The sequence below is a fragment of the Limanda limanda genome, chromosome 4 (genome assembly GCF_963576545.1).
Source record: "Limanda limanda chromosome 4, fLimLim1.1, whole genome shotgun sequence".
NCBI classification, from domain to species: domain Eukaryota; kingdom Metazoa; phylum Chordata; class Actinopteri; order Pleuronectiformes; family Pleuronectidae; genus Limanda; species Limanda limanda.
This window is the reverse complement of record NC_083639.1, coordinates 11,886,608-11,900,325: the sequence shown is the minus strand read 5'-3', so window position 1 is coordinate 11,900,325 and position 13,718 is coordinate 11,886,608. Positions and strand designations below refer to the sequence as shown.

Below are 13,718 nucleotides of genomic sequence, written 5' to 3'. Positions count from 1 at the left end.
CCCACATCGCAGACCCCAGACCTCCTCCATAATCTTCCCTCACTCGCTTTTTCCTTTTCCCTTCTCTCAGCCCTTGGTAACAGTTGAACCCTCATGTTGGTGAAACATGTTTGCTTTTATCATGGAGATGAATAAGAAAAATACACAGAAAGACCACTGAGAAAGAGGGGTGAAGAAGAAGGGAGAGAAGAGAACAGAGAAGAATTGAGGGCAACAGATCAGTTTGGATTCTGACGGTGCATAGCTAAAATTACTACATTTGATCAGCATTCAAGTATTAGTGTGCGTGTGTGAGTGTGTGTTTGTGTGGGACTGGCTCTAGATGTGGAGACATTCAAGCCACAAAGTACCTGGGGAGCCAAAGAGACCATTCTGTGCATGTGTGTGGGTCTCTGAAACTCTGTGGCCATCTGTGTGTTTGCCTTTGTGCGTGCGTGCATGCATGTTTATGTACATGTGCATCTCTGTGATAATATGTGTCTGTGTCTGCATGCATGCATGTATGTATGTATGTATGTATGTATGTATGTATGTATGTATGTATGTATGTATGTATGTATGTATGTATGTATGTATGTATGTATGCGTGCATGATATGCATGCATATGTGCATTTGTGTGTGTGTGTGGGTGAAGGAACTTCTTGCAAGCATCTGAGCAGAGCAGAGGAAAACGATTCCAGATTCTTCCCCCCTCAAATACAAGAAGCTGCTGTGAGAAAAGGAGCAAGGTAGCAAAGAGAGACAGAAAAGTCCTGATAAGTAAATGAAATGAGCGCCCTCTAGGAAAAACAGACAGAACTACACCCACTACAGAGCTCAGCTAAACTTAAGTGCCTGTATATGATTTAATTAGGGGGTACAAAAAAGGGTGATGGAGCATGATCATCAGCATTCCTTGAAAAGAATGTGTTTTACTGCAAATACCACAATTCTCTTTCAGTGTGTGTGTTGCTGAGGCTTCTGCGGCAGTTCAGTGTTAATTACACACAGAGTTAATGAATGGGCAGGCAATCAACAGGGCAATAAAAACGATGTGTGTGTGCAGTTCAGCTACATGTGTCAGCAAAGCCAACTACAAATTTTTCAAGGCTCACTGTTCAATAATGAAATTCTACCAATTACTGACCAACCTATTATAACATTGCACCTATCAAAACACAGGTGGCATGTTGGATCAGTGGTCTGCACTTCCACCTCACAGTGAGAAGGTGATGGTATGAATCCTTATTCGGCCAGGCCTTCCTTGTGTGGATTTGTAAAAAAAATTATTCTGCCCTCTAACACAGTTCAAAGACTTGTAATGGTTAGGTTAACTGGACACCAATTGACCGTAGGTGTGAACAGTGGTGGGAATTAACGAAGTAGAAATACTTTGTTACTGTACTTAAGTAGATTTTTTCACATATCTGTACTTTACTTGAGTATTTATTTTCCTGACGACTTTTTACTTTTACTCGCTACATTTGAGCACAAATATCTGTACTTTCTACTTCTAACATTCTCAAAACTGGCTCGTTACTTGAGCAGCGGAGGTTGGCGGAACATGCACCTTTACACACGGCGCACCTCTCTCTCTCCTTCTCGCTCCTGCAGGAGCTCGGTTCATTCTTTATTATGAGGGCCCGAGCACTCACAGGCACTGACAGACGTGAGGCCCTATTGAAATTGTAAGGATTATTATTCAGGCAAATTAATTGGCTTTTTGAGGGCTTTTATTAGGTGACTTTACATGATGAAGGTATTCCTTTTTCGATTCACATTCGTTTTCCATTTCCTGCTTCGTGTCAACATCTGCACATAAATACATAGCTCGAAGCAGCAAGTGGTTAACTTTCCTTAAAGAAAATATTGGAAGTAGTTGGTTTAAACAAAAACTGTTGGCAAATAGACCATCATTGGTTGGCCATGTCTACTTAGTCTTACACGTCCACGTAAACAAAACAAACAGATTTAAAACAAGTCGAGATGGAAAAACAAACAACGCAACCAATTATATAAGCAAACGCATAAACAACTTTCAGCCAACCAAAAACAAACACTGTGTCGTGGACTACTGCATATTCACGCACACAATTCAGGTTTTTTAATGGACCTCGCCAAATGTGACCCTGGGTAATCAGGCCCAGTTTTCCACTCACTATAACGGCAATATAATTTTTGCAAAGATATCATATATTGCCAATTCCAATCATTAGTCGCCTTTTGTGCTGCCTCAACACAACTTAGAAGCTGTTGAGTCTTTATATATGTATTGTACAAACTGGCTAATGTGTACAACTTTAAGCAGGGTTGTGTCTTCACTTTGTCGTCCCTACAGGCAAGATACCCTACAGGTGTATTGTCACCCTGCTGTTAAAAAAGCAAACACAAACGCAGGCCCATTCAGTGAGGATAGTCTAATGATAAATAAACAGGCTTACATGTAGATGCGTGGACAAGCTGGCGGGCAGGTATACAGGCAGGTAAACATCCAGGCAGTTACAAAATACAGCTAATAGACACAAAAGGTTCATAAACCGACAAACCGAAGTGGAGCTGCTGACTGTAGGCAGCTGTAAATACTGATTTGGGTGATGAGGGAGGTGGGATCAGGTGCGTGGGCGAGGACGGAAGCTGCGGAACAAGTGGAATTTTGGAAAGAAAAATGACAAATTAAAGAAAAGTGCGGGGACATCAGGTGGAGACATGGAGAAGGGCAGGTCTGGGGAGATGACAGAGAACACATGGCCAGGGAGAAGTGGGGCTGGTTATTATTTATCTGTTTCAGGCAAAAGGCAAAACGCATGCAACGCTTCAAAATGCATGTGCTCGGCCCGCTCAGTGCTGCTTTGCAGTCCTAGAAATTTTTGAAATTGTATTTTATAGTTGGTACTTTACAGGGTTGAGCAATCCTGGTTAGTGTGTAAGTGCCGTCAAGCAAGACACTGATAATTTATAAACTTCAAAATAAAGTCAACAAAAGACTGTAACCAAATTTGCACCTTAAGATATTCAATTGGATGTATTTTGTAGATGTAATTTATCATTCAAAAAAAACATTGGTCTTCAACTATTTATTTCCTTGTTCAGTCTGAAATTTAGCAGCAAAACCAGACTGTGTCCAGTGATTTTTTCTTCTCTGTACTGCACTATCCAGGCTGTTAACAAAAGAGAAACTTTCGTATTTTGTGTGCCTAATTTCCCTTTGCTGAGTTATCATAAGTGGCATTGTTACTGATGAAAGGTCCATGTTTAGTGATATTTACAGACTTTTTTAGTGGTTATTCTTTTGTCTATTAGGGTTAGTGTTCTTAGGTAGACTCAAGAGGCACTTGTTTATTCTGTTGTGTTGATTCGTTGTTGTCTCTAGAAGTTCAGATGCACTTGTCCTATACTATTTTAACCTCAGCATCTCAGGTTCAAAATTTGTAAAATTATACATTATAGATATAGTGTTTTTCAGTCAGTTGAAATAAATCCTGAAGAGAACAATTTTGGGTTGTTTTGTGTCTGTATAGGCCAACTATAAAAAGCACTTAGCAATTTTAATTTTGGTACTTGTACTTTTACTTTTGATACTTAAGTACATTTCAACACCAGATACTTTTGATACTTAAGTACATTTAATATGAGCAACTCTAAGACTTTTACTCAAGTCATTTTCTGACTGGTGACTTTTACTTTTACCGGAGTCACTTTCAAGTAAGATATCTGTACTTTTACTCAAGTATGGCTTTCAAGTACTTTATACACCACTGGGTGTGAATCAGAGTGTTTAATGGTTTTCTGTATGTAAGCCCCCCCCCCCCACAGCCCTTAAAGGAGAAGCCGTACAAATAATGGATTATATTGCTGTGATTTAACGCTCTTTTGTCACCTCTGAGATTTAATCATGTTCCGGATAACCATGTATGATTTCTTGTATAACATGCTTGTTAATGAGTCATCATCTATTCGGCGAAATTAAATTTTACGACACAGTAGATGCCCTCGGGTGGTTTCCTGTTTGGAAGCAGGCAGATACAGCAGCTCCTTAAATAGTCTGTGGAGCTGGGAACTCTTCAAATAATCTTCTGTGACCGCAATGTTGCACATGTTTCCACCTGCTCATGCTCTGAGTCACATGCACATCCCTAAAAAATAGGTTTGGAGTCTTGCCAGTGTCTTGAAGTGTAACATACTGGAAATGTGTTTTGGATTCCAGGTAACTTCTTTCCTAAATTTGTTGCCTGATAAGTTTCGAAGTTCAGTCTTGACCTCGGTAAACAAAAAGTTGATAAAACAGTGTCACCTTAACGTCCATTTTGTGGCTATTATAAAGCTTTCAATCGTTATACATGAACTTCATGAGCAAATTGAGCTTACTCAGTTGTTGAAATGTTTATACATTTTTTCTTCTTATCTGATATTTGTTTTCCAATATTAAAAAAACACAGATGATGATGACGTCTATTCCATTGCTTATGATTTTAATGATCAAAACAAAGGAACTGAGCCTGGTTCTTCTTCCTCCTCTTTTTCTTCTTGATATATTTTCCATTCACCATCTGCTCCCTGTATTTCCTGTCATCAACACTAGAGGGCTCTACTTCATCAGTGATCAGCAGCAGATACAGGTTTGGATAAACTAAGGTAAAGGTCCACTTTCCTAAAGTTTCCACACTAAATAAAAACATGTATCCATCTCTGAGGTGGATTATTGTAAAGAAAAATAACAATTCCACAGATAGGATGATATATATAAGTCTTAGGTGAGAGATATATCTTTTTTTTTTAACCCTATTCATTCTTATAGTATATAATTTTCATGGCACCAACTCAGAGCCAAAATCCTGACTCTGAGTTTTGACGGTTACTATAGTTACATGTCCCAGCATGGTTTGAAATGGAGATCTTCGAGTTGCGTTCATCGTAGATCACTGGGTTACCAGGACTAGCTTCAGTGTATTATTACGATCTCCTTTTTCAGTGTAGCTGAGCAGATGTAACATCAGCAACATCATACATTTTGCCATGATGAAACCACAATTCAGTTTAATTAACACTGTGACCAATACCGATGAATATAAAGCAGCTGTTTTTATCTGGCTGTGAAAAAGATGGGCAGCTTGATGTGGTGTAATCTTTAACATCTGTGTGAGATTTTACGTGTATTTGTGTGTGTGTGTGTGTGTGTGTGTGTGTGTGTGTGTGTGTGTGTGTGTGTGTATGTGTGTGTTTGTGTGTGTGTGTGTATATATGTGTGTGTGTGTGCACGGACATCTGCTTTCTATCGCCTGGTTCACGCTGCCCCTCGGCCCTGAGGTACCATGGTTCAAATTACCTTGGGGAGCCACATTGTTCAGGGAATACTAAAATCTGTGTGGATCTTCTTCTACATATGAATTTAATGTCAGGTTATGTAATTAAAAAATCTCTTTATATAAAATATAATTGAGTGTATTTTCTGAACAAGAGTGTTTGTTGTCATGGATACGTGAAGAAAATTCACCTTGTGGAGACGCAATCCTGGTTCCCACAAGGTTAACTATTACATTGTCAGGTTAAGACTTGTTTTATGGGTGATCATAGGGTAAAGGTGTAAGGTCAGAGTTACTGTTTGAGAAGTTGATGTGAGTCTGAAAAGTATCATCCTAAGTGACTAAGGAATTTCCTGAATGAAAAATTCTTCTGAAATTCCTGTGAAGAGTTAGGGCTGGAGTGAAAAAGGGCTTCCTGCTCTGATCTTCTGATCCCTGCTCAGCGCTGCTCATGACCCAGACAGGAGGCCGTGGGTATGGAAGGGGATGGGGGATGGGGATGTTTTGGGCTACCCAGAGTCCACCTGGGCCTCTCACTTTGAAGTCCTGGTAAGCAGAGATTCAGCTTCCCATTTCTTCACATTGTTATATGTAGATGCGTCTCTTTACAACAGAGTTTATCTTCTCAAGCAGGCTGCCTAACAGGTCTTTCATGTTGTGTTGCAAGCGGATTAACTCATCAAGCTCATAAATTTGCCGTTAGCCATGAGTCAAAGGTCAGAGCTCATCCTGGTTCAGTTCATACATAAACAGCATTGATGGAGAAATTATGCCATGTTTAGAAATAAGTCCAAAACTCATAAAAGTACATATATAGTAATGAACGTGGCTGTTGTAGCATTTCACAGAGCTGGGCCGGCCGATGCCAGGTCTCCTCTGCTGCATCTGGTGTCCACAGATGCCTGCGGCTACATGAACAAAATAAAGAACAGTTTCCTTATGATGCAGCTGCAGAGCCAAAAGCCAAGAAATAGTCAAACACATAAAACCAAAATGTGTCTTTCATTCTTTTTGATTTTTTATGGATGTTCATAAAGACATAGAATGTATAGACATATTGAAAGGCACTATTATAGTTGAATTTGATTTAGCTTTCTCTGTGATTCTAGTATAAGCAGTAGAGAGGAGGACACAAGGGGGGGGGGGAGTGTGGTGAATCAAAGTCACACCGTGATTGTAAGGCTGGGTTAAATAGTTTGGACACTTGCATTCACTGCCAACAACTTCTGACGTTTAATAAACGATTTGACAAACCAAGAGTGAAGCATGCATGTCTACACGTCTCCAAACCATTTCCCCCAATCTCACAATCACAGTGGGACTTTGAGAAGGAATAGTCAGTCACCATTTAAGTCAAAAACTGTACGCCCATTCCTGTGGGCTCTACTATATATATTTATATATATATATATCACATTTCCTGGAACCATACATCCACCAGTGACCACCAGTGCTCAAAGGGACTCACAAAATACAGCAAAATCTGCATACATACATTATGTCTGCACAAGTGTGTGTGTGTGTGTGGGGGGGGGATTTGTTCATCCTGAGGGCTTCCTCCCAAACGCTTTTGCAAAATACTATAATTATTACATAAATATTTACATCACAAAGAGATTTGTCTATTCCAGGCTTGAAAAGGGTGTCATTTGTCATATGCAAAAACACGTTTGTCTCTATGTCTGTGTTTTATTAAAGTTTACATTGGTGTCATACATTAAATCTTCCATCAAATTTATGTTTAATCTGTTGCAAAACAAGTTGTGCCCATTTAATCCTGTTGAATTATTTCAATTTAAGGGTGTTGCAGTTTTTTAAGTCAATACGAGAATTTGAAGAAAACAAGAACAACCCTTGAAAGGAACTTTTTCTTCTTTTATATTACAAAGATTTCTTTGTAATCTTTTATATTACAAAGAAAGACACAATGTCTCTAGCTCATTGAACTTTTTTTTCCTTTAAACTTTATCCACCCTACCTCACTGAGTCCTGGCTTTTACTTCGTATAAAGTGGACAGATATAAGAGTGATAATGATGAGAAGAAACAGAGAATTTGTTTTTGAGAGAAAAAAAGGGGGAACAATATTTGAGGAGTCCATACCTAAAAGTGAGAGAAACCCCCTGATTCAGATGGAGCTGGTGTCGGAGAGAAGATGCCGGCAGGAAGAGGCCCACAGTAAGCACACACACACAACATGAGACGGGTTTCACACATGTTTTCATTTAACCCTCTACAACATGGAAGGTCGATGGAGAGGAATGAGGAAAGTTGGATCCGCCCCCTTGGACAAATCCTTGTCAGGGAGTTTAAAAAAACAAATACTATAATAGCATCAGTAATCATCTTCGGGAAGATTTCCAATTGCACAGAGCTTTAGTATTGATAGGACAAAATGTTCTAGACCCAGCAAATAACTGTATAGTTAAAATAAAAAGTGCCACTAAACCCACTTATGCCCATGTTTGGTACAAAATGTTACACATGCACTTTTGGCTGTAGATCGTCTTGTCTGACTTTATTGGGAAGGAGATTGTTTCATCCTGAGTGATTCCTCACGAACCCTTATAGCAATAATATAAGTAAACACTCACATCACAAATACTTTCACCTATTCGTGGTTTGAAACATTGAGTAATTTGTCGCATTCAAAAACACGTCTCCATATCTGTGCTCCATTTATGTTTCTTTAAATCACAGCAAAACAGATACAAAACATTTGTTGATTTTCTGCAATGGTCAGCATGTGCCATTGTTTGCTTTACGTCCAGAAAGGATAACTAACATTTAAACATTTTTGTAGTTTTGATCCAGTGAGCTTTGGTACCAAAATCCGATGTGCAAATACTGAGCAAATAGTATGTTTCAGCTCAGAGGGGTTGAATATATTGCACACAGATGGAAAAATCCCCCTCACAGGATCTGCATCTCACATCCCTGGTATTGGTGGAGAAGGAGGCTCCAGACTGCGGGTGAGGGGTGTGTGGTGCGCTGGGCCGGGCCTGAACGAACAAAACGGGGTGCAGGAGGGCGGATTATGGGGTGGAAGCAACCAACAGAAAAAAGAAGGGAGAGGGCTGGAGAGGGGGATGGCAGAATGGGAAGGAGAGAAGGGAGGGGATGAGAGATACTTTTGTGTGATTGTCGAAGTCCCCTCCAGTCCTGAGCTCACTCTGAGAGAGACAGGGGGGACAAAGAGGGCCAGGCTACCTCTGATCAGGTAGGTGTGTGGGTGTTTGTATGTGTGTGAACATGTGTCTGTCTGTCACTGCAGTGTCTTTCTGTGAAACCTCATAGGGGAAACATGAACACATGTTGATAGAAACACATTTTGGGGGGCGCTTTTTCGTCTTCTGCAAAATCAGAGGGTCATTATTGGACGTTTTCCCACAATTCTGGCGCTACAGAGAGAAACATTTACACAGGTCTGGTTTTTCCTTTTTTCTACGTTTCCTCTGTGGATTAAGACCCTTAAGAATGTGCCTCTCTGCAGGCTGTCTCCAAAACAAGGCCAGTGCCTTCACTGCTCGACTCCAAAGGTGTGAGACAGTGTGCTGTTGAAGTTTAATTCTTTGACTTTGCTGCTGAATGATCATTTTATTATTTCATTTTTCATGTACCTCTACATTACATAAGAGAAAGAACTTTGAAACAGAAACACGATTTTTTTTCCATCTCTTTACTCTGAACTGTGTCAAAATGTTTAAAATTCGAACAAAATGATTATGGTTTGTGACTCTCTGTGTTTTTTCTAAATGTTCTTGCCATGTCTGTCACTGTAGATTACATAAAGGTTCTGTGTGACTGCGACAATGTTCCTGGCGACCATCTTCTTCTTCTCTGCCCTGCTCCCGTTCTCTCTTTCCCATCCACGGGACCCCTTCGCTTGGCTGTATGGCCGCCAAGGAGATGCTTACACCTCCCTGCAGGGAGGCTCAGGAGGCCAGTGTCCTGAAGAGTGTGACTGCCCCCCCACCTTCCCAGTTGCCATGTACTGTGATGGGCGGGGCCTGACAGCCATGCCAAACGTTCCTGCCCGTATCAAGTACTTGTACCTCCAGAACAATGCCATCACTTCTGTGCCTGAGTCGGCTCTGGTCAATGCAACCAGTCTGGTGTGGTTAATGATGCACTACAACCAGCTGACATCTGAAGCCATTGACAAGAAGGTAAATCTGCATCTGGTCTGAGTCAGAACCAGACACACATGAGCTCAGAGAATGATGGAGAACTGCAGCTCTTTATGGATGTCAGATGGCTGGCAGCTGGTGAAGAGGTTGAGTAATTACAGAGGGAACGTGACAGCTTTATGTTTGCATGTGTGAGGAGGAAAAATGGGGATTTTTATGTGTTGTTCTTTCATGTCTGATTCCCCCTTTGCTACAGTCGACATGCTGTGTCATACAGATTTTAATGCAGATAAATCTGGATCAGATTTTCATCCGATGGAAAATCTGACAATGAAATGGAAACATGTATATATAGATTCCAGTGATGTGCGGTTCAGCCTGCCACACATTAACCCTCCGCTGCTCAGTGGCTGAGAGGAAATGGAATATTTTTGACATGACCCCAAAGTTATTCTTTCTGTTATTTTTATGATGAAAACATATATTTAAATGACTAAATGTGATGTTCGACTTTTTCAAACCTTTTGATGGTGAGTTTGGTTGAATTCACTTTTATGTCGCTCACCCTCTGCATCATTTCTAGGTGTTTCTGAAGTTGGAGGGACTGGAGCGTTTATATCTACAGCACAACAATCTGACCAGCATTCCTTCCAACCTCCCCCGCTCCCTGCGAGATCTGAGAATCAATCATAACAAGATTGAAAAGGTAATAGTATGCATGGGTTGATCTTCTTGCAGAGCTCCTCTCTACATTTAGATTTTAAAGTTATCATACTGTTGCCTAGGTATCACCTGCAGACCTAGAGGGAATGGATAACCTCACTATCCTGTATCTCCATGATAATGCGCTCACAGACATGAGCACATCACTGAAGGCACTGACCTCTCTCACACTGCTGGACATCAGTGGCAACAAGCTGACAAAGGTAAACCAATGTTTGAACATATGACCCATTCAATTTACAGACAAGATTCAGATTTCCTAGATAATTTTCAAATGAATGATCCCAGGTCCCGGATGCCCTCCCTGACCATCTGCACCAACTCTATCTGGAGTCCAACTCCATCGACTCAGTGCCAGCGGACTTCCTGGGTGGTCTGTCACAGCTGCAGTATGTGAGGATGGGCCACAACCAGTTGACAGACAAGGGGATCCCCGCCAACACCTTTAACGTGACAGGGCTGGTGGAGCTGGACCTGAGCTTCAACAAGCTGGAGAGAATCCCCATAGTCAGCACCACTCTGCAGCACCTCTACCTGCAGGCAAACCAAATCAAAGGTAACATACATGAAAATCCAAACGTCAATATCCCTTTCCAAATATTTGATGAGATTCTTTTTGGAAGTGAGGTAAATCGTCATTGGAGGACGACATTTCCTACAAGCACTTGAAGCTTTTGACCAATCACAACTGAAACCTTAAAGAGACATGATCTAATGCCTAGCCTTTAAGACAGAGGCTGAAAAGAGGAGGTTACAATCCTGAAAATGAAGAAATTCGATGATGATTTCCAAAATAAACTTTATAAAAGCAGAATAATGAGACTATATAATACTTTCGTGGTCTCATTTTGACTCAGACAAGTGTTGTGTTAACACTGAGGGTTTTTTTTTACATCTGCCTTATGTAATAATCTCTTTCTCTGTTCTGTGGCTGTAGAGTTCACTCTGGGGAGTTTCTGCAGCTTCATGGATGTGACCAACTTCTCCAAACTGCAGACGGTGCGACTGGATGGAAACGAGATCGGTCGTCAGGACATCCCCTCAGAGTCATCCATGTGCCTGCGGATGGCTTCCAACATCGAGGTCTAACTGTGTGAACAACACAGCTTGTGTGCACCATAATGTAACACATTATTTTTGTGAGATGTGCAAAAAGCAAAGCGCAGCGGGGATGATGTGATTTCACACCAGCATGAGAGGGAAGGAGCTCATATCTTCTATAAAATATCTTGAGAAAAAATACTGTTTGGGTAAACTTTACTTCAGACCAGCTTTAAAATCTAAATCTAAATTAGACTTACATGCTTCATTTACAGTCAATAAATTTAGTTTTTGCTCATTGAAAATAATGAGACCCTGATTTTATTATCCATAAGTTGCTGTGAGGATCAATGATCTTTTTATGTTATGGTATATATAGTGTTTTTATCTATCTTTCTCTCTCTGTCTTGATTTGTGTTTTTCATTGTTTTTCTCTTACGATAAAAGTGTGTATCATGTATGATATGTTCATAAGCTGTCGCTGAAACCTTTTACACAATAGTGTCCGCAGCATGAAATGACCTTGTTTGATTGGGATGCATTATATCAAATATTATTTTCATTTGTTTTAATACGTGCTGTGACTCTGTAGAGGATCCTGTTTTTGCACAGTGAAATCAGCTTTCCTTAGAGGGTTAGAAAATATCCATGTACAATTTGAAAATATCTCCATACAGTACTGTAGTGACTCACATACAGATGGTGTCATGATTATTGAGTCAATGTATGTATTGCATGGTTTGATAACCATATTTATGTTTACAAGCCTGTCTTAGAATAAATAAAAGTAAAAAAAGTACTCTTTGCACTTTATATGAAGTTTCCTGTATTTGTCCATGTTTGTGTGAGTATGTGTATGATTCACTGTTTTTATGGACTGTAGCGCAGCACAGGAAAGAGCTACCGAGTCCTGTAACAATGAAGCTTTTGTTGAATGGAACTTTATCCAAACAATAAACCTGCTACATGTTGAGTTAAGGCACATGCAGACACCGTGTCCTGATGTTAAATACAACACACATACTTGTCTGAGAGGTTTACATATCCAGGTGATTAAAGATGTCGGTCACTTCCTGCTTCACATCCGAATTGTTCATAGTGTGGAATGTGACTAAAGTTACTCAGGGCAGTTGAGTACACGTTCATGGACTGGTCATAAAGGATATGGATCACTACTTTCAGTTGAGTGCTTTATTTAAACTCTGAGGTGCATAATAAAAGAAGCTTGAGACAAGAAAACCTCAAAGAATTGAAACCCTTTAACTCTTGGTATGTTCATTTAATAAACAAAACCGTATAGGATGTTGGCACAAAGTGGATAATAAAGGTAATGAGCCAGAGGAAGAAAAGGCTAACATTGTGTGGGCTAGTGGATCAGAAGTGGAAAAGCCTTTTGTAGAGATATTAAAAATCTCAAATCTTACATTGAAACACTTTACAAAATGTTCTGGCTCTTAGTCACCTTCTATTCTCAATACTGTTTGTTCCATACAGTGATGTCATTCTATCTGTGAGCGGTAACAAAGACTTGATGTCTATTGACTGTGAGGTGGCTGCACAGGCAAGTGATTCATAAGGCTGACCTGTCCCGCTAGAGACAGAGAGCTGACCTCAACTCCATCTGGCTAAACTGTTAAAACACATGTTTGGACTCAAAGGCATTTTCTTCATTCCATCATCCCGCATCCAACTCCAGCCACTCTACATCCCTCTGAATGGCCGTTATCTTCACTTGGAGGATACTGATCTTCTGTCTCCTGGATTCCTTGATTCCTTGATTTCTAAGAAGAATCACGACTGATTCCTGCATGTGTTTGTGTAACCGGGGGTTGTAACATCACTGTCAGCTGTTTTTATAATCCGTGGACACACCAGTCATCACAGCTAATGTATGTTATAGGTTTACAGTGGTTTAACTGTGGTTGAACGTCATTGACCAAATTACCTCAGGAACTAAAAGACTTCTCACTCCACACCATTTAAAACTTAAACATCAGAAGTGAGGAATCAGGTTTGGTCTGATAGTGGAATGGTTGGTGCGCACACTCAAACCAGCAGGTCCCCTTTTTGACTCCTGGTCAGCCAGTCCATTTACTGTATGTGTTGTCTTCCATTTTCCTGTCTCTCCTTCACCATATGTAAAAAAAAAGGCAGAAAAGTCAAAAGATATACTTTGAAAAGGAGAAATTGTGATATTGATCACAATAAATCTAGTGATGCAAGCATTTGACTCACTTTCAAAATATAAAAGCAGTCTTGCGGATCAAAATTATCTCTTTGAAATATTTGTTGAGTGCATATCACACAGCCAAAGTGAATAGGCAACAGAAGACAAGGGGAGAAGGGGAAATGTATCAAAGGCTCCGATTAATCTTGTGGTTCAAAGTGGCCTTTAAATTACCACAAGGCCACCAGAAGCCTATTGAATTATCAGAATTTGGCCCATAAGCCTAGATAAATGCATACCAAACATGATTTAAGTTTTTTGTCTTTTTTACATATATTACGAATTAGATGTGAAATGAGAATCAAACTAATACACAAT

At 40.2% G+C, this 13,718-nt stretch overlaps 1 protein-coding gene across 1 annotated transcript; it reads left to right on the top strand.

Annotated features, from left to right (window-relative positions):
- Positions 1-9,091: 9,091 nt before the first annotated feature.
- On the top strand, positions 9,092-11,221 carry fmoda (fibromodulin a). Its single transcript, XM_061070579.1, has 5 exons — positions 9,092-9,448; positions 9,993-10,115; positions 10,195-10,335; positions 10,421-10,688; positions 11,070-11,221. Exons 1-5 carry the CDS (start codon positions 9,092-9,094, stop codon positions 11,219-11,221), a joined length of 1,041 nt encoding a protein of 346 aa, XP_060926562.1.
- The last annotated feature ends 2,497 nt before the right edge of the window (positions 11,222-13,718 follow it).